At 47.3% G+C, this 20926-nt stretch overlaps 1 protein-coding gene across 4 annotated transcripts in view; it reads right to left on the bottom strand.

Moving 5' to 3' along the window:
* Positions 1 to 9070: 9070 nt before the first annotated feature.
* EML1 (EMAP like 1) overlaps positions 9071 to 20926 on the bottom strand; it is a 145985-nt gene continuing 134129 nt past the window's right edge. The window contains exons 19-24 of one of the 4 annotated variants that reach the window (XM_089908194.1): positions 14487 to 14584; positions 14289 to 14376; positions 12848 to 12943; positions 11438 to 11568; positions 10709 to 10872; positions 9078 to 9552 (exon numbers count right to left, since the gene is read on the bottom strand). In XM_089908194.1, coding sequence (XP_089764320.1) covers positions 10747 to 10872; positions 11438 to 11568; positions 12848 to 12943; positions 14289 to 14376; positions 14487 to 14584 — 539 coding nt within the window. In that variant the 3' untranslated portion in view covers positions 9078 to 9552; positions 10709 to 10746. Of the gene's footprint in view, positions 10873 to 11437; positions 11569 to 12847; positions 12944 to 14288; positions 14377 to 14486; positions 14585 to 20926 lie in introns of all 4 variants that reach the window. The other 3 variants (XM_089908195.1, XM_022576109.3, XM_022576112.3) reach the window with 3 other exon arrangements.

The following is a 20926-nucleotide window of genomic DNA, read 5'->3' as shown; positions in this document are numbered from 1 at the left end:
CTGCATATGGACTGGGCATTAGACAGCAGCGGGGAATCGCTATTAAGTCTGTCTGCTGTGATGAGGTCATGGTGGTTACATAAAATAAACTGTCCTCATCACAGCAGCAGACTGAAGTATTTCTAGGTGACATGATATGGTGGCTTGGACTTTTTAACATCTTTATTGGAGTATAATTGCTTTACAGTGTTGTGTTAGTTTCTGCTGTAAAACAAAATGAATCAGCTATATGCATACGTATATCCCCATATCCCCTCCCTCTTGCATCTCCCTCTCACTCTCCTTATCCCACCCCTCTAGGTGGTCACAGAACACTGAGCTGATCTCCCTGTGCCATGCAGCTGCTTCTCACTAGCTATCTATTTGACATTTGGTAGTGTATATATATCAATGCTATTCTCTCACTTCGTCCCAGCTTACCCTTCCCCCTCCCCGTGTCCTCAAGTCCATTCTCTTCGTCTGCATCTTTATTCCTGTCCTGCCCCTAGATTCATCAGAACCTTTTTTTTTTTTTAAGATTCCATATATATGTGCTAGCATACGGTATTTGTTTTTCTCATTCAGAATTACTTCACTCTGTATGACAGTCTCTAGGTCCTACCACCTCACTACAAATAACTCAGTTTCGTTTCTTTTTATGGCTGAGTAATATTCCATTGTATGTATCTGCCACATCTTCTTTATCCATTCATCTGTCTATGGACACTTAGGTTGCTTCCATGTCCTGGCTATTGTAAATAGTGCTGCAGTGAACATCATGACTCTTTTTGAATTATTGTTTTCTCAGGGTATATGCCCAGTAGTGGGATTGCTGGGTCGTATGGTAGTTCTATTTTTAATTTTTAAGGAACCTCCATACTGTTCCCCATAGTGGCTGTACCAATTTACATTCCCACCAACAGTGCAAGAGGGTTCCCTTTTCTCCACACCCTCTCCAGCATTTACTGTTTGTAGATTTTTTGATGATGGCAATTCTGACCGGTGTGAGGTGATACCTCATTGTAGTTTTGATTTGCATTTCTCTAATGATTAGTGATGTTGAGCATCTTTTCACGTGTTTGTTGACAATCTGTATATCTTCTTTGGAGAAATGTCTTTTTATGTCTTCTGCCCATTTTTGGATTGGGTTGTTTGTGTTTTTGATATTGAGCTGCATGAGCTGCTTATATATTTTGGAGATTAATCCTTTGTCAGTTGCTTCGCTTGCTAATATTTTCTCCCATTCTGAGGGTTGTCTTTTCGTCTTGTTTATGGTTTCCCTTGCTGTGCAAAAGTTTTTAAGTTTCATTAGGCCCCATTTGTTTATTTTTGTTTTTATTTCCATTTCTCTAGGAGGTGGGTCAAAAAGGATCTTGCTGTGGTTTATGTCATAGTGTTCTGCCTATGTTTTCCTCTAAGAGTTTGATAGTGTCTGCCCTCACATTTAAGTCTTTAATCCATTTTGAGTTTATTTTTGTGTATGGTGTTAGGGAGTGTTCTAATTTCATTCGTTTACATGTAGCTGTCCAGTTTTCCCAGCACCACTTATTGAAGAGGCTGTCTTTTCTCCATTGTATATTTGTGCCTCCTTTATCAAAGATAAGGTGACCATAGGTGCGTGGGTTTTTCTCCAGGCTTTCTATCCTGTTCCATTGATCTATATTTGTTTATGTGCCAGTACCATACTGTCTTGATTACTGTAGCTTTGTAGTATAGTCTGAAGTCAGCAAGCCTGATTCCTCCAGCTCCGTTTTTCTTTCTCAAGACTGTTTTGGTTATTGGAGGTCTTTTGTGTTTCCATACAAATTGTGAAATTTTTTGTTCTAGTTCTGTGAAAAATGCCATTGGTAGTTGGATAGGGATTGCACTGAATCTGTAGATTGCTTTGGGTAGTAGAGTCATTTTCACAATGCTGATTCTTCCTATGCAAGAACATAGTATATCTCTCCATATGTTTGTATCATTTTTCATTTATCAGTGATAGTTTTCTGCATACAGGTCTTTTGTCTCCTTAGGTAGGTTTATTCCTAGGTATTTTATTCTTTTTGTTGCAATGGTAAATGGGAGTGTTTTCTCAATTTCTCTTTCAGATTTTTCATCATTAGTATATAGGAATGAAAGGGATTTCTGTGCATTAATTTTGTATCCTGCTACTCTACCAAATTCATTGATTAGATCTAGTAGTTTTTCTGGTAACATCTTTAGGGTTCTCTATGTGTAGTATCATGTCATCAGCAAACAGTGACAGTTTTACTTCTTCCTTTCTGATTTGGATTCCTTTTATTTCTATTTCTTCCCTGATTGCTGTAGCTAAAACTTCCAAACTATGTTGAATAATAGTGGTGAGAGTGGGCAACCTTTTCTTGTTCCTGATCTTAGAGGAAATGGTTTCAGTTTTTCACCACTGAGAACGATATTGGCTGTGGGTTTGTCATATATGGCCTTTATTATGTTGAGGTAAGTTCTCTATCTGCCTACTTTCTGGAGAGTTTTTATGATAAATGGGTGTTGAATTTTGTCAAAAGCTTTTTTGGCATCTATTGAGATGATCATATGGTTTTTCTCCTTCAATTTGTTAACATAGTGTATCAGATGGATTGATTTGCATATATTGAAGAATCCTTGCATTCCTGGGATAAACCCCACTTGATCATGGGGTATGATCCTTTTAATGTGCTGTTGGATTCTTTTTTTAATTAACTAATTAATTTTTGGCTGCATTGGGTCTTTGTTGCTGCGCACAGGCTTTCTCTAGTTGAGGCGAGTGGGGTCTACTGTCCCTTGTGGTGTGCAGGCTTCTAATTATGGTGGCTTCTCTTGTTGCAGGCTCTAGGCGCATGGGCTTCAGTAGTTGTGGCACATGGACTCAGTAGTTGTGGCTCACAGGGTCTAGAGTGCAGGCTCAGTAGTTGTGGCACACACGCTTAGTTGTTCCACGGCATGTGGGATCTTCCCAGACCAGGGATCGAACCCGTGTCTCCTGCATTGGCAGGTGGGTTCTTAACCACTGCACCACCAGGGAAGCCCCTGTGCTGTTGGATTCTGTTTGCTAGTATTTTGTTGAGGATTTTTGCATCTCTGTTCATCAGTGGTATTGGCCTGTAGTTTTCTTTCTTTGTGACATCCTTCTCTGGTTTTGGTATCAGGGTGATGGTGGCCTCATAGAATGAGTTTGGGAGTGTTCCTCCCTCTGCTATATTTTGGAAGAGTTTGAGAAGGATAGGTGTTAGCTCTTCTCTAAATGTTTGACAGAATTTGCCATCTGTGAAGCCATCTGGTCCTGGGCTTTTGTTTGTTGGAAGATTTTTAATTACAGTTTCAATTTCAGTGTTTGTGATTGGTCTGTTTATACTTTCTATTTCTTCCTGGTTCAGTATCGTAAGGTTGTGTTTTTCTAAGAATTTGTCCATTTCTTCCAGGTTGTCCATTTTATTGACATATAGTTTCTTGTACTAATCTCTCATCATCCTTTGTATTTCTGCCATGTCAGTTGTTACCTCTTTTTCATTTCTCATTCTGTTGATTTGAGTCTTCTCCCTTTTTTTCCTGATGAGTCTGGCTAATGGTTTATCAATTTTCTTTACCTTCTCAAAGAATCAGGTTTTAGTTTTATTGATCTTTGCTATTGTTTCCTTCATTTCTTTTTCATTTTTTTCTGATCTGATCTTTATGATTTCTTTCCTTCTGCTAATATTGGGGTTTTCTTGTTCTTCTTTGTCTGCTTGCTTTAGGTGTAAGGTTAGGTTGTTTATTTAAGGTGTTTCTTGTTTCTTGAGGTAGGATTGTATTGCTATAAATTTCCCTCTTAGAACTGCTTTTGCTGCATCCCATAGGTTTTGGGTCGTTGTGTTTTCATTGTCATTTGTTTCTAGGTATTTTTTGATTTCCTCTTTGATTTCTTCAGTGACCTCTTGGTTATTTAGTAGTGTATTGTTTAGCCTCCATGTGTTTGTATTTTTTATAGTTTTTTTTCCCTGTAATTGATATCTAGTCTCATAGCATTGTGGTCCAAAAAGATACTTGATATGATTTCAATTTTCTTAAATTTACCAAGGCTTGATTTGTGACCCAAGATATGGTCTATTCTGGAGAATGTTCCATGAGCACTTGAGAAGCATGTGTATTGTGTTGTTTTTGGATGGAATGTCCTATAAATATCAATTAATTCCATCTTGTTTAATGTGTCATTTAAAGCTTGTGTTTACTTATTTTTTTTTCATTTTGGATATCTGTCCATTGGTGAAAGTGAGGTGTTAAAGTCCCCTACTATGATTGTGTTACTGTCGATTTCCCCTTTTATGGCTGTTAGCATTTGCCTTATGTATTGAGGTGCTCCTATGTTGGGTGCATAAATATTTACAATTGTTATATCTACTTCTTGTATTGATCCCTTGATCATTATGTAGTGTCCTTCTTTGTCTCTTGTAATAGTCTTTATTTTAAAGTCTATTTTGTCTGATATGAGAATTGCTACTCCAGCTTTCGTTTGATTTCCATTTGCATGGAATATCTTTCTCCATCCCCCCACTTTCAGTCTGTATGTGTCCTTAGGTCTGAAGTGGGTCTCTTGTAGACAGCATATATACATGTCTTGTTTTTGTATCCATTTAGCCAATCTATGTCTTTTGGTTGGAGAATTTAATCCATTTACATTTAAGGTAATTATTGATATGTATGTTCCTATTACCATTTTCTTAATTGTTTTGGGTTTGATATTGTAGGCCTTTTCCTTCTCTTGTGTTTCCTGCCTAGAGAAGTTTCTTTAGCATTTGTAAAGCTGGGTTGGTGGTGCTGAATTCTCTTAACCTTTGCTTATCTGTAAAGGTTTTAATTTCTCCATCGAATCTGAATGAGATCCTTGCTGGGTAGTGTAATCTTGATTGTAGGTTTTTCCCTTCCATCACTTTAAATATGTCCTGCCAGTCCCTTCTGGCTTGCAGAGTTTCTGTTGAAAGATCAGCTGCTAACCTTATGGGGATTCCCTTTTATGTTATTTGTTGCTTTTCCCTTGCTGCTTTTACTATTTTTCCTTTGTATTTAATTTTTGATAGTTTGATTAGTATGTGTCTCAGCATGTTTCTCCTTGGGTTTATCCTGTATGGTACTGTCTGTGCTTCCTGGACTTGATTGACTATTTCCTTTCCCATGTTAAGGAAGTTTTCGACTATAATCTCTTCAAATATTTTCTCAGACCCTTTCTTTTCCTCTTCTTCTGGGACCCCTATAATTCCAGTGTTGGTGCATTTAATGTTGTCCCAGAGCTCTCTGAGACAGTCCTCAATTCTTTTCATTCTTTTTTCTTTATTCTGCTCCCTGGCAGTTATTTCCCCCATTTTATCTTCCAGGTCACTTATCTGTTCCTCTGCCTCAGTTATTCTGTTATTGATTCCTTCTAGACTATTTGTAATTTCAGAAATTGTGTTGTTCATCACTGTTTGTTTGCTCTTTAGTTCTTCTGGATCCTTGTTAAATGTTTCTTGTATTTTGTCCATTCTGCTTCTGAGATTTTGGATCATCTTTACTATCATTACTGTGAATTCTTTTTCAGGTAGGTTGCCTATTTCATCTTCATTTATTTGGTCTTGTAGGTTTTTACCTTGCTTCTTCATCGGTAACGTATTTTTCTGTTGTTTCATTTTATTTTCTTTGATGGGTGGCACTCTCTTCCTGTCTTACTGGTTGTTTGGCCTGAGACGTCCAGCACTGGAGTTTGCAGGCAGTTGGATAGAGCCGGGGCTTGGTGCTGAGATGAGGACCTCCGGAAGACCTCACTCCGATTGATATTCCCTGGGGGCTGAGGTTCTGTGTTAGTCCAGTGGTTTGGACTTGAAGCTCCCACCACAGGAGCTCAGGCCCTACCTCTGGCCTGGGAATCAAGATCCCGCAAGCTTTGTGGTGTGGTTAAAAAAGAAAAAAAAGGAAGAAAGAAAGAAAAACAGGAGCTGTACAATATCAAAGAATAAAAAATAAAATAAAATTAGAAAAATAAAAAGTATATTAGGAAAAATAAAACTATAATTGAAACAACTGCAACAAGGTAAAACAAAACCGCAACAGAAAAAAGAAAAAAAAAGGGGGGTGGTAGGGAACAAGCCAAAAGGAGAGATCACTAACAAAGTATAAAGAATAAAATAAAATTAGAAAAATAAAAGATTAGGAAAAATAAAAATATTAAAGAATCAACAACAATGAATCAACAATGTAAAACAGAATCCCAATCTAAAAGAGAAAAAAGGAAAAGAAAAAAAAAAAAGCTTTGGCTATGGGGGCAGAGTTTAGGTGGGGGGTGGAACTTAGGCAGGGACGGCTTTTAGGGTGGGGCGGGACCTAGGTGGGTGGGGGGGGTGACGTTTGATCGTGGGGCAGGGCCTAGGCGGGGTGACATTCAAGCATGGGCGGGGCCTCTGCTTAGCACCTGGCAGAAGGGGAGAGGCTGCACATTGGAAGTAGGGCCTCTGGAGTGTGGAGTTCTGGAGTTTGGAGGTAGGGCCCTGCGTGCGGGTGTGTGGGTGGGGCTTAGGCCCAGCACCTTGGAGGGGGTCTCAGAGGAGGTCTCCGAGTGTAGAGGTGGGGCCCTGGCTGGGGGTGCAGGGGCGGGGCTTGGGCTCTGCACGGCAGGAGGGAGGCTCCGAGGGCAGAGGATTAGGCCCGGGAGCCCAGCAGGCTCCCCAGTGCCTGAGTGGACAGGGAGAGCACTGGCCCCATTGCCTTCCGTTCCTTTGTGCCCTCCCCCATCATCTCCCCCAGGGTCTCCCCTGTCTCCGCTGGACCCCTAACCGTGGTGGGTCCCGCTGGGTGTAGGAACTCCTCCCCTCCCCCAGCCGCCCCTCAGGGGTGCCGGTCCCAGAGGTCCGGCCTTTACTTTTGCTCCCCCTTCCCTCCCTCCCGCTCCCTCAGGATCCGTCTGACTGGAGGGGGCCTTGGTGGGCAGAGGATCGGGCCGGGATCTCAGCAGGCTCCCGGGGGCCGAAGTGGTCAAGGGAAACCCGGCCACGCTCCCTTTTGATCCTCTGCCCTGCCAGTGGTTCCCCAATTTCCCCCTTCGGGCATGGGCTCCCTTCCCCTCCCCCAGCCACGCCTCAGGGGCGCCAGTCCCGTCCCGCCTCCACTTGTCCTCCCCCCTCCCCCCAAGCCCCACGTCCTACCCAGTCGCTGGGGGTTCCGTCGGTCCCCTTAGGTGTCCGCGGTCCCCCACCGGGGCCTGGTAGGTGCCCTGGTTGTGAGGAGACGCGAATTCCGCGTCCTCCTGGTCCGCCACCTGCTGGACTGACTTTTAAAGTACTCCAGTCGCCCTCCCCACCCACAGTTAGGAGAGAGAGTAGAAACGAGGCTTTCAGGATGTCAATAATTTCTGAAGCTGGGTGAGAGGCTTTCTCTACTTCTGTGTATGTTTGAAATTTTCTATTAAAAAAATTGAGAACCAGTACGAAGAGTAGTCTGGAATCAGTTTCTACCTCGCAAGAAGTACAGACTTATCAGCTTGCTTTCCGGTTGTGTATTAGATTGACCCCCTTTGAGGAGGCCAGAGGGTCTCCAACGTTACTTCTTCTGTGCGCTCTTCTGCCTCAAAGATTAGATGATGGTAGCCTGTTCCCAAATCAGAGAAAAAACGACCAATGAGTGCCGTGTGCAACCTCTGGGCAGTGGAAGCAATCCCTCAAAAAAAACTGGAGGGGTTGGGAAGATGTCTGAGTGGGCTTTCCAGTGAACCACGGACAGCCCCTCCGACCCACTGCCAGGGTGCACCTCATGCAGTGGAAACCGCAGATGTAAGTCCACGGATGCCAGGATCCACTGAACTTTCCCCCCATGCAGCTCCAGCTGGCTCTGGAGGCCTCCCACCCCATGCCCTCACCCCTGACCTTGTGCCCTCTCTCCTCCACTTGCCGAGGCTCTCCCAGCACGCCTGGATCCCCTGCCCAGCATCACTTTGTACAAAGATGCTGGAAAACCATTTGCTAAACGAGTAAAGAGCCCACAGTGGCTCCACAGCGAGCACCAAATCAAGCCACCTGGCTGCCGGGTCCTCCACAGCCCTCGTGTGGGTCTCTTTTCTGCCCCACCCAGCCCTCTGCTGGCTTTTCTCCTTCCTTGCTGACAGCTCATGCTCTACCTGCCCTTGAAGTCCATCAGAGTCCCCCTGGCTGGGTCGGAGGCCCTCTCCTCACCCTGCTTGCCCAGGACCCGCAGACTCAGCACATCCTGGCTTCAGTGTCGGCCTCCTGCGGAAAGCATCACTCGCGGTGGTACCTCCAGCCCGACTTCTGTTCTGCGCCTGCTAGCCAAACGCCTGCTTCGCACTTAACACTTGGATGTCTCAGCGGCCCCTCACCTCACTCCAGCCTGCACCAGGCCTGACTCATTATCCTCTTTCAAACTTGCAGCGCCCCCCATCTTAGCCGACGGCACCAACATCTGCCCCGAGAACAGTCGGGGACCTGGGCCTCACCCACCGCCCCCATCCCATCCATCGCCAGGCCCTGCTGACGTCACCCCAGGAACCGCTCTCAGACACTCCATTCACCTCTCCCCTGTCCACCGCTTGCACCTTAGTCTACACCATCACTTCACCGAGATTAGGGTAATAGTCCGTCATCTGTCGCTCTCCACAGTAGGGCTAAGAGCTGATGTGGCCATAGGCCACTGGGAGGAACAGGCGTGGCTCTGCTTCTGGGGTCTCTCATTCCAGCAGAATCCCGGGGTTCTAGGCCTAGTTTGCCTGAGAGGTGGTAAGTGGTGGTACGTGGCCACTGCTTGCTATGTTAATGAATACCTGCAAGGTTAATACTGAGAATTTCGTTTAAAATGTAGGCAAGTTTGAAGGTAGCAATAATGATTTATATACATACCCCTTTTCCATTATCGAGCTTGGAAAATACTGAAAGTGTATAGAAATAAAAGTAGATCTTATAACTTTTGAGTCAATAATGGGTTTCCTTCCCTTCTCTGATCTGGTTATTCCTTAATTATTAATTTTTAAATGATTATCTTTGCCAGTATTTACATAACCAAGTAAACTAACAACTGGGTATGGTAATTAAGCTAAATTCTCGGGAGTTCCCTGGTGGCCTAGTGGTTAGGATTCTGGCCTTTCACTGCTGTGCCCTGGGTTCAGTCCCTGGTCAGGGAACTGAGACCCCACAAGCCACGTGGGGCGGCCAAAAACAACAATAACAAAAAGCTGAATTCTTTATAGTTGTCTAATCTGATGAATGCTTACACACCATATGCAAACTGCTGTTTTATCTGCAAATGACCCAGGTGAGAAAAAAAAAAATCTGGATATGAAACAGAATATAGTGTGAATCATATCTAATTTTAAATATTTTAATTTATATACTTTCATGATTATAGGTCAATAAGAAATCCACTTTTCAGATTTTATTTCATTATAGAATATATTTGATAAGGATACATACAAACAGAATCATCTTTAATACATATTGTTTACTGGTGCCCGGCATTTCCGCAGCAGGCTGGAGATGTAATAAAAAATGCTTCCCAATGTTCAGCTTCATCGGCCACTCTAAACAACCAGTGCTGTAGAGTTGATGGTTCAGTTCATTTACTTGCCTAGAACAAGTAAAAATCTTAACATTCGTCTTTAAGTCTGTTTATTACTCTTCTATTTTTAAAATCTGAGATACATTCCCCAATGTAAACGATAAATTTCCATCTGCCACACAATTGAAATGGATAAGGCCTTCTCTGTTTTACTCATCAGAGCGCAATCTTATTTCATAGCGTAATAAGCCGTCCATGCACAAAAGACAGGAAAAGAAGCTGCCCTTAGTACCTGGTGGAGCCTTCCAGACTTCTCCCCGCTGCAGGTGTATGGTACACTAGAGAGATATCTTTTTGACTTGGTCTACTTGGTCTTAAAATACAAATATACAATGTCCGTAAGCATTAAAATAGTAAAGCCTAGCCTTACGTATTCATTATGAATTGCTAAAATCCTATACAAGTACAATACCATAACATGCCAATTAATATACAGAGGAAGGTGGCTAGTTGTCTCCACCATTCACCAAGGGCCTGTGAACGGGGAACAGAGGGGACGTGATTCGTGCAGGCGTTAAGTGGCTGACTGCATGTGGTCAGGCAGACAGTCTAGCTGGAACTCTGAAATGCCTGGGTACCCTGCTGCAATAGTTAAGTTAATCTGGAGTAGAATCTGCTTAACACAAGAAGAATCTGACCCCTTTCTCACCAGCCTCCCAGAGGGAGAACTGAATGAAACCTTAGAAAATGTTAACCAAATAAAGTCTTATTTGCATTTCCTGATTCAGTTGTGCAAATCAGTTATCCATTCTCTTCCCCAACGACTTATCCTTTCAGGACCAGTTAATCAACAGCGATCACGATTCAGTACCTCGTTATCATAAATATTTAACTTAGCAACCTCCATGGTGAAACAGTAAAGCCTATGTACAATCTTTGAAAAGGCATTCTGTGACCGTTTTTGAAGAGTTCATAGAAAAGTTAGGAAGGATACACCAGTCACTTCTCGATGTCACCGTAATGTAAACCTTGGCATCTTTTTTATATTAAGTGTTTTATATATTGTACAACAAAAGAGAGACCTGAATGGCTGACCTGCTGTGATGCTCACCGATCCACTAAGCTAAGGTAACCAGTAAAGGGCATAATTTTCCTGAGGTTTGTGAGAACTCTTCAAACAAAGCAGAAATCACAGTGACCGAGTGAGCGAAACTCGAGTCTGTACCTCCTGGCCCGTTCTGCTCCCCCGGGTTCTTGCCGGGACTAAATGACCCGCCACTGCATGATGCTCGTGTCTTTGCCGCCAGTGGAGATAAGGTGGCTGTCGTCACAGAGGAAATCGACGTTGGTGACGTGACTGCTGTGCCCGCTGTACACGTGGCTGGGAGCCTGGGGAAGAATGACATGGAGGGAGCTGAACGCAAAGCCATAGAGGCGGGGTTGGAAGTGTTGGACGTCTACATTCGTGCCAAACCACATGGAGCCCCTGTACATTGAGAATCTGGTCTGGAGGGGACGAATGCGGGCAGGGAGAGGTTCAACCCCAGAGGCTGCACCAGGCACAGGCCGGCCCAAAGGAGGGAGGACCGGATGCAGGGGTGGAGGGGAGGGTCTTCTAGGAGGAGGGTCAGGTCTGGGAAGAACGAAGAGGGGTGTTCCAGGCACTGGTGTGGGCTCGGCTCAGCAGGGCTGGAGCAGAGGGAGCCGTGGTGGACAGCAGAGGGGGGAGGCCCACGAAGTGCAGAGGAGGACAAGCCAGCACCACGTGGGGGGCGGGGTTCTCCCCAGAGGGCAGTGGAGGGGGGCCTGAAGTGCTCCGGGGCAGCCGAATGACGGTCACCCCTGCATGTGTGACTGGTGGCATCGCTCATAGCACCTTTCTATTCAATTACCAACAGGCCAGGCGGTAAGTGCGCCCCGTGGGGTAAGGCTAGAGAAGAAGATGAGCCTTTACCCTGAACTGTGAGCAGGGGTAGGAGAAGAGGTGCACTTTGCCAAAGTCGTCACCGGTTGACAGGAGATTTTTCTCGTGGGCCCGACAGGCGGCATTGATGTCGGTTCCGTCCGAGCCTTCTGGCCACACTCCTAAAACAAAGACCCCAGACAGAGCACTGGAAATACCAGGACACAGGGCCACACTGTGTGGGGACTGGCCATCGAACTCCCACAAAAATAGAAATGTCCCAGATTTAGAAACCACGCCCAAGGAACGCTTCATCTCAGACGATCTCCCTGCAGGCTGTTCCGGGAAACCCTCACTGCGTATACTGTTCTGCTGCATGAGAGTCGCAGTGACAGGCCTTCAGGGCTTCCACCTCTTTCGGGCCCCTTCTTGACGCTATAGCAGAAAGCAGGCCAGAATCCCTGGTTCTGGACACGATGGCTTTCTTTATCCCCAAAGCATCTGATGGGAAGCTGACTAGTCCTAAGCCTGCAGTTTCCTAACTTTTCTTTTTTGGGGGTAACTCTTTACATATGAGAGGCCCTCCAAAGAGCTTTTTAACTCTGGGACTGCCTGTGTGTTTCAGGCGTTCCTTGGTGTCAGCCCTTCATGGCTTCTGTCTGCCTGGTGGCACTGGGCAGGTGGGGTGTCTGCTCACTGTGGGCCGGGTGATGCAGCAGCTCTGACTCCACAGCCCTGTGCCCAGGTGGGCCTGGGGTGTGGTCTGGGGGATGGGATCTCCTGACCATTGCTTCAGGAAACCCTGTTGGTCCCAATAACTTTGGATATGAGAGAGCTGCATGCACATCAGTTTCTTAACAGGCAGATCTAGAGTAAACCCAGGGCGTCCTAGCATTCAACGCCAGAAGATGGCAAAACGCCAGCCCTAAGGAGACTTGTGAACTTCTGACCAACTTACTGACTTACGGTCATACATAAAGAGATTATAAGTACTGCCTTTTCTTTTTTATTCTACTAAATTGTGGCAATTTATTATTTTTTTTTTTGTGGCTATTTATTTTAGACCATTTATAAACATATTCCTAATCTAAACTTCGAAGGAGATGAAAAATTTAGTTTAAGGGCCAAAAAGATACAATCAGTCTAACAAATGGTAAATAAATTGATAGGGTGCCATCTGGTCCATTTACCGAGGACGTTTGGCACTACCTCATATAAGCGTTCTAGAGAATTATCTCAGGACCCATTTCGTATGAGAGAAAAGGGTTCTGGTTCCTCTTGCCTGGCCATAGCTGGGCAAGCCCTGGCCCTTCCCCAGGGCTGCGGGGAGTGTGTCCTGTGGGGTCCACGGGGTAGCAGAGCAGTTTGAAGCCGACCAAGAGACTTCACTGCTATTAGAAAGTCATTCTAAAAGTAGATACATCCTACGTTTGAACAGAATGAAAGGTGCAGAAACCTTACCAAAGACGTGGAATCCCAAAGTGCAGGTGTATGTGGCCCATTCGATGTCTCTCGTAGTTTCCACACTTACGACTTGCTTACAAGCAGAGGGAATCCCTGGAAAGGCAAATGCAGGTCTGGTGACATCAGTGCCAAAGCCCCCTCTCCAACTTGGGCAAGGCTGGGCCCTCGGAGCCAGGCCCCATCGGCTACAGAGCCCTCTGGGAGGGGGACACCATCCACCTCCCAGCTCCGCGGGGACCGTGCTCACTGCCCAAGACCCAGGGCCTCGGTGGGGACCCCTCTTCTTCCGCTTCTTCTCATCTCCTTCTCTGGGTCTGTTCCCCCAGTCTGGCTTCTTTTCTTTGACCACCTCTGGTTCTGAGGCCCCTGTCTGCTCACTGTTCCCCTGGACACAACTCCACCCCCTGCTGTCAGGCTCCCTAGCCCTCTCCCAACTCCTTGGGCATGTGCGCGTGCGCACACACACACACACACACACACACACACACACCCCATCCCTTCAGCTCTGAGTTAGGAATGGAAGCTTACGGAAACCAGTCATACCAAGTACCTGTGGCGTTGCAGGTGATTTGTTTGTTCCCCAGTTAAACTCTCACTAGTGGAGTATGAGACCATGTCTGAGAAGATCCTAGACCCATGGCCTGTCCCTGAAAACCATCCCCCACTCCTGCCCCACATCAGGCAGGGCCTCCTGCCCCGCCCGAGGGAGGCCCCTTCCCTCCAGCACCAGCAGCCCTGCCCAGGCCTGCTCCTCAACGAGGGGGCGCCCACCTCCCCACCCACTGGCTCCTGATGCCTGTGGCCTTGTATCTGAGATGATATTTCCTCTTCCTTAAAATGGGACAAGCCAGAAAGTGCTGTGGATCACCTGAGAGCCTGTGGGTGAAGCACACTGCACCTGCTGGTACCTTCCGCCAGGGCAGAGACCGGGCCCTCCTCTGCCCTGGGACCCTGCACTTGGCACATGGCAGGTGCTTGCCAGATGCTGGAGGAAGCAGTGCACGGCATGTAGCATGCGCTCGGCAAGTGCAGCCTCATCATTCATGCCTCCACTGCGCGGCCCTGCCTGGGCTCAGACCTGGCCAGGAGGGGCTGAGGGAGGAGGAGGGGCCCAGGGGGCTGCTGGGTCTCTGCCCGTGAGGGTGATGCCTTCAAGAGGGGTCATCCCTCTCGCCGGGACAGCTCTGACCCACTCTCTCTGCCTCTCCCTGCAGGGCCCCGCCTTCTCCTCCTGGGGGCCCGAACCCCAAGTATCTCAGTGCCAAGGCGGAGGTATCCAGCCCAACTCCCGTACTGTGCAGAGGAGGGGCCCAGGCCCAGAGACGCCATCATGTGCCCAAGTTGTATGGGGCGTGGGTTTTTGCAGCAGGCCCCATTTGGTCTCAGAGTTAAGGTTCTACGTGATCTGCGCCCAGACCACACCTGGGGAGCCACTCACAGTAAAGGATTTCATAGTCTCCGGAATTCGACATGAGGAATTGTGAGTTTACAGACCAGTCCAGGTGAGTGATGAAGCTGGAATGACCCTGGGAGAGAACACATGGGTGAGTTTCACTTGCCTTATAGATTCCCACCCACACCGTTGTAATGTGACAAACAACTGCACAGACCCATGAGGAGTGACCAGCACGCTCACCGAGCACTTGCCGACCCGTGCGTACTTCCTCCCATTGTCACTGACTCCGTATATGTAGATGCAGTTGTCATGGGAGCCTATTGCTAAGAAATTCCCATCTGCAAAAACACGGGGGATTACATTTCAGTTGTTAAGAATAAACATTTTATCAATTACAAGCGATAATGCTAGTGGCCATTACAGAGTTAGAAAAAATAGCCATGAATTATTTCAAAGAGACAAAATTTGCTTTTAAATCAATCCTATACCACTTCCAAAGCTACCTTTTGAAAATCCACATCTGATCAGATTCTGCCCCTTAAAAAAAACCTTCCCTGGCTGTCCCCACTGCTGAAGAATCAAGACTCAGTTCCTCAGTGGGGTCCCCAAGGCCCTCCAGGATGCGGTCGCATCATTCCTCCCTGAACAGACCGGGTTCTCTCAGGCCTCTGGCACACTTCCTCCCCCCCCCTACCCCGCCACCTCCCGCCTGGCAGGCCCTCCCTCTCACCTCTGCACATGCCGCCTCCTCCCCCCCACCTCTGCACATGCTGCCCTGCCCCCTGCCTAGAAGGCCCTCCCCCTCACCTCTGCACACTCTGCCCCTCCCCACTGCCTGGAAGGCCCTCCCCCTCACCTCTGCACACGCTGCCCCCTCCCCCCTGCCTGGAAGGCCCTCTCCCTCACCTCTGTGCACACTGCCGCCTCCTCCCCACCTGGAAGGCCCTCCCTCTCACCTCAGTGCACACTGCCCCCTCCCCCCATGCCTGGAAGGCCCTCTCCCTCACCTCTGTGCACACTGCCGCCTCCTCCCCACCTGGAAAGCCCTCCCCCTCACCTCTGCACACGCTGCCCCCTCCCCCCTGCCTGGAAGGCCCTCTCCCTCACCTCTGTGCACACTGCCGCCTCCTCCCCACCTGGAAGGCCCTCCCCCTCACCTCAGTGCACAGTGCCCCCTCCCCCCATGCCTGGAGGGCCCTCTCCCCTCACCTCTGTGCACACAGCGCCCCCCTTATTCCCCCGCCGCCCCGTCTGGAAGGCCCTTCCTGCCGCTCTTCCAATGGGCCATCAGTTAACATCTCCTTTACCCAGGTTCCTGGCATCAGGAGGGCTTAAGGAATCAGGCCGTGATGCTCGTGTAGAAACACAAGGGAAGGAGCTCGCTGTAATGTGAAAGCAGAGCAGTCCCTGTCGCTGGCAGATGAACCTGCCAAGCGTGAAGCCAAAGTGGGGAGGCCCAGGATGTACTGGGATGGAAGCGGGGCCTGAGAGACTAGTCTGGAGGGGGTCAGACCTTCCTGGGGCCAGGAACCGGAAGGAAGGAGAAAGGAACCACGTGGGGGCCGGACAACCTGCACCCAGAATGGAGCCTAGAGGAGGGGGGGGTCTCTGCCCACGAGCTCGGGGACAGCAAATGCGTCCCTCCTCTCACTGAGCGCCAGTTCCTCCATCCACGAAGCACGGCACCTTCTCATCGAAATTCAGTGGATTCCCTTGGACAATGTCTGTAAAGGTCCTAGCGGTCACTGGCACATCATGAGGTCAATAAGGGTTCTCCCCCCACCTCTTCCCCCTGGTTTTCCTTCTGGCAACGTAGGAAGACCTACAGGAAATAGCATGGCCTGGCGCCATCAGGAAATGGTATTTTTGGAAGTCTTGGCCAACGCCTGGTCAAAATCAAGGTGTTGGCAAGTCAGAGTTAGCCTGTCCAACCCAGGACTCGTGAGGGGGTGGGGTAAATGGGCCGAGGACTGCCTTAGCTGGGGGATGGGCCACCTTCTGCTGCTGATGGTTCTAGAGAAGGCCAGAGAGCTGCCCGGCAGACCACCTGCACTTGGACCTGCACTTGGTCCTCCAACTACCAAGCCCTGACAATAATGATGACGACGACAGTAAACAGTAAATGCTAACAAGAATTACTATCGAATAATTACGAGTCGACGTTTGTTGAGTAACGACTATGTGCCATACCAGTACTATTCTAAACTCTTCCTGTATTAACTTACTTAACCCTCATAGACCCCTGTGAGGTAGATATTATCTCCACTTTTCAGGAGAGGAAACTGAGGCATGGATGATAAAGTAACTTGCACAAGGTCACACAGGTTTAGAGAAGCTGGGATTCGAACCCAGCAGTCTGACCAGAGCCTGAGCATTTCTTTGCCAAATGCCATTGCCCCTGTGACAAAGAATAAGGGTAAGGAACAGCTGAAAATCTGATAAATGATGTACACACCCTGGCTTGTACACTCTTTTTATTAACATCTTTATTGCAGTATAATTGCTTTACAATGGTGTGTTAGTTTCGGCTTTATAACAAAGTGAGTCAGCTATACATATACATATATCCCCATATCCCCTCCTTCTTGCGTCTCCCTCCCACCCTCCCTATCCCACACCTCTATGTGGTCACAAAGCACCCAGCTGATCTCCCTGTGCTATGCGGCTGCTTCCCACTAGCTATCTACTGGCTTGTACACTCCACAGCACAACGATCTTTAGATAAGAACGACCTTGTCATTTGTTAACTCTAAAATAATGAGCTCTCTTCCATCATGGAACCATTTGCTATGATTTTGCCTACTCCACCTTTTATGATTTTGACGACTCTAAGTTCCTCATGAGTGAAATCATACAATATTTGTCTTTTGGTGACTGGCTTATTTCACTTAGCATGATGTCAAGGTTCTTCCATGTTGTAGCATGTGTTAGAACTTCCTTCCTTTTCAATGCTGAATAATATTCCACTGTATATCACATTTTACTTATCCTTTCATCTGTTGATGGACACCTGGATTGCCTCCATGGCTTAGTTATTGTCAATAATGATGCTATGAACATGGGTGTACACAGACCTCTTTGAGACTCTGCTTTCAATTCTTTTGGGTCTGTATCCAGAAGTGGAACTGCTGGACCATATGCTAATTCTACTTGTAATTGTTTTAGGAACCGCTGTACTGTTTTCTGCAATGGCTGCACCACTTTACATTCCCACCAACAGTGCACATTTCTCCGCATCCTCACCAACACTTGTTGTTTTCTGGTTTTTTTCTTTCTTTCTTTCTTTTTTTTTTTTGCGGTACGCGGGCCTCTCACTGTCGTGGCCTCTCCCATTGCGGAGCACAGGCTCCGGACGCGCAGGCTCAGAGGCCATGGCTCACGGGCCCAGCCGCTCCGCGGCATGTGGGATCCTCCCGGACTGGGGCACGAACCCGTGTCCCCTGCATCGGCAGGCAGACTCTCAACCACTGCGCCACAAAGGAAGCCCCCTATCTGTTTTTAAAGATGAATGAAAAATAGGATTTCACAATCTCCCTTGGCAATTCACTTCTAACAGCCTAATGAGATTGTAATTTCTCCTTAAAATTCGAAATAGAAAGTTTTCATGTAACGGTTTAAGCTCATTCATAAATATGTAATAAAACTGTCTGCCTAATACATCAAAGCCAAGCAGTTTCAGTCTATATGCTAGTCAGCGGCCAGATGAAACCCAAGTGCTGCCTATTGCTCAGACCTCCAGAGCACTTTCTCATCCTGTGAACCACGTCCTCTCACCCATAAACTCTCTATGCCTCACCCCCAGCTCTTTCAGAGAGTACAAAATTCCTAAACTTACTCGACTAAAAGAAGCGGGCATTTGGTCCCAAATAAAAATCAGCTGGAGGACTGACTCATAAGAACAGAGAGCAGGGGTCTGGTCACCTGGAGGAGAAAGATAACACCATAGCCAGTTTCACTGATTGCCTCTTTACAAGGTTTGGGGATGGGTTTCCACACAGCTCTTAACTAAGTCCAACAGTATTTTAAGAGCAGGGAGAATTTGTCCAGCTGTGCAAATGACGAAACTGAGGTTCAGTAACTTGCCTAAGACGACACAGCTAAGCACGTGGCACGGCTTGACCTGGGCTGGAAGGACGAGTGAACTGTGGGCATGGGAGACAGTGCGCCAGGTGGGAGCACAGCAGGGTCTCCAGGGTAGCTGTATGGCTGCTGTGCATCCGCCCTGCTTGTCACACGGGGCAGGTGATTTGGGGCTCCGCAGGAGACTGCTGCACCTGTACGGGGAGCATGCCTGGTGGAGTGCAGGCTTGGGGACGTTGTGTGGGCAGGAGAGAGGTTGGCTGGGTGGCAGGGGCTGCATCCCAGCGGGTCTCTAGTCCCACCTGAGCAGCAGAGGTGGGATTCGATGCTGGGGTGATGCAAATGAACACCAGATTCTGATTCATTCTTATAAAAGCAGAGAAACTCCATGTCTCAATGATATGGATAAGATTAAAGAAGAGATCAATATAATCACATGAGCAATGCATTAGTTCATTGTGATTTTCCCTTTTTCATCTTCACGTTTAGGGTTTTAGATTTTTAATCCAAGTTTCAACAGGTTGAAACTAGACCAGGCAGGCTAAGTATTTGCAGTTGGGCTTAACGAACATGAAATTATCTTCTTCCAATCTCCATTCTTCTTTTTAAAAATTTACAAATTTAATCCAATCAAAACTCCACTGGTCCACTGACAAAGTGCTCTGTAAGGTTCCTGATGTGCGTGTCAACTTTGAGAACTGTCCCTACTACAGTTCTATATTTAATGAACCTACGAGGGGCCTGGCAATCGTAGTTGACTATGGTTTCAGTAAAAATTCACATAACGTTAGCTTATTAGCATTAGGCCATCTTATGTAAGATATTTCATAAATGAAAACATGTAATAAAATGTGACTGAAATGGTTATCAGATGATCCACAGAGATGCTCTAGGTCTGTGGTTCTCAGGATGCCAAAGAACCCCTCCACAAGCCCACACCCTCTGGGCGATTCTAATGCACGCCAAAGGCTCTGCTTCACTGGCTCCCAGCGTGCACCTGTGTCTGGGACTATCGCTCTGAACCTCCCACTTCAACCAAAGGCCAGATACAGGTTATTAGCCGCTGAAACCTGGACCTCTCACTAGTGCCTGCGGAATTGAGAAATTATCTGAAAGATTTAGTTCTCAGTCCACACGGTTATCTTCAGGAAGCAACTGCTCACCTCTCACCCCCGCTGCACAACATAACATCAACCTTAAAGGGGATTTACAAAGCAGTCTCACTTCCACCTGAGCTCATCCTACACAACCCATCTGCGGCAGTAGGTAGGTGTCTGCTAGCGAAGAAATGTAATCATGCTGAATTCTGGGAAGGCATTCTGGCTTATTCACGATTTAACTTGAATTTTCGGCTAGCTAAAACAGCCTATTTGTGGCCTATCAAACACACCGTACACCTGCTTTACTCACTAAAGAAAACGGTGCCTTGACCAGAAGTAAAGAATGTCCACGTTAAAAATAAAGATTAAATGCCTCTCTTCCTGGGGCGCCGGTGCTGGTCTGCCCTCAATGATAAGATTCCTTTTCCAGGCACCAGGTGCCGTCCTGGCTTGCTGTGTATGTGCTGTTCTGTTCTTTTTTTTAAACCTTGAAGAAATGTATCCCTGACTTGTGTGAAGTTCTTTGTTCCGACGCGATATAAAACTGCTGAAACCATGCTTCTCTGGAGCAGTGCCGCAGAATTATCTGAGAGGCTGTCTCCTGGGCTTTGGTCCTCACTTTGGCTCAGTTCTATGCCTATTAGAGATTGGCTTATTGATTATTTCCATCTACATTGCTTGGTGTAGCTGGCAGGATATCAGAAAAACCCACGTGGGGTCACCTGGAGTCTACTTTTCTCCCCCCAGCCTTTGATATTTATTTATTTAGGGCTGCATTGGGTTTTAGTTGAGGCACGTGGGATCTTTCGTTGTGGCGCACGGGATTCTCTCTAGTTATGGCGTGTGAGCTCCAAGGCGCGTGGGCTCTGTAGTTGCAGCACGTGGGCTCTCTAGATGAGGCTTGCAAGCTCAGTAGTTGTGGCGCACGGGCTTAGTTGCCCCGCGGCATGTGGGATCTTGGTTCCCTGACCAGGAATCGAACCTGCGTCTCCTGCACTGGAAGGCGGATTCTTTACCACTGGACCACCAGGGAAGTCGCTGGAGTCTACTCTGGATGGATGCTGGGTAGCAAACACGGACCCTTTGAGCCCCAGCCCCAGCCCCCCAGCTTCACAGCACTCTTGAGGTTGGTTGGTTCGGTGAGTTTTTCCTGATGTCTGGATCTTCTTGTATGAAGTGGCAGTCCATGACTTTCATTTGAACTGTCACCTTAAGACCTGGACTCTTAAGGGGGTACCAGTACATTTCCTAGGCGAAAGGAAGCTAGCGGGAAGTTCCAGGCACGGGATCTAGATGGAGTTTCCAGGTAAGAAACCTAGAAGAAATTTCCAGGCAGGAAAGGCCTAGAAGGAACTTTGGGGTAAACTGGGTTGGTTGACTTTTTTAAAAATGTGGCTTACAATTGGAAAGATTTGTACTGTATAATAAAATGAAACTAAAATAAATCAGGAAATTGCGCTTCTAACGCCTAACGGCTCCCAGACAGGCCAGCCACTCACT

Source organism: Delphinapterus leucas, chromosome 2 (assembly GCF_059928025.1).
Source record: "Delphinapterus leucas isolate spDelLeu-1000000601 "Yukka" chromosome 2, BTC_Dleu_Yukka2, whole genome shotgun sequence".
NCBI classification, from domain to species: domain Eukaryota; kingdom Metazoa; phylum Chordata; class Mammalia; order Artiodactyla; family Monodontidae; genus Delphinapterus; species Delphinapterus leucas.
This window is presented reverse-complemented; position numbering and strand designations above follow the sequence as displayed.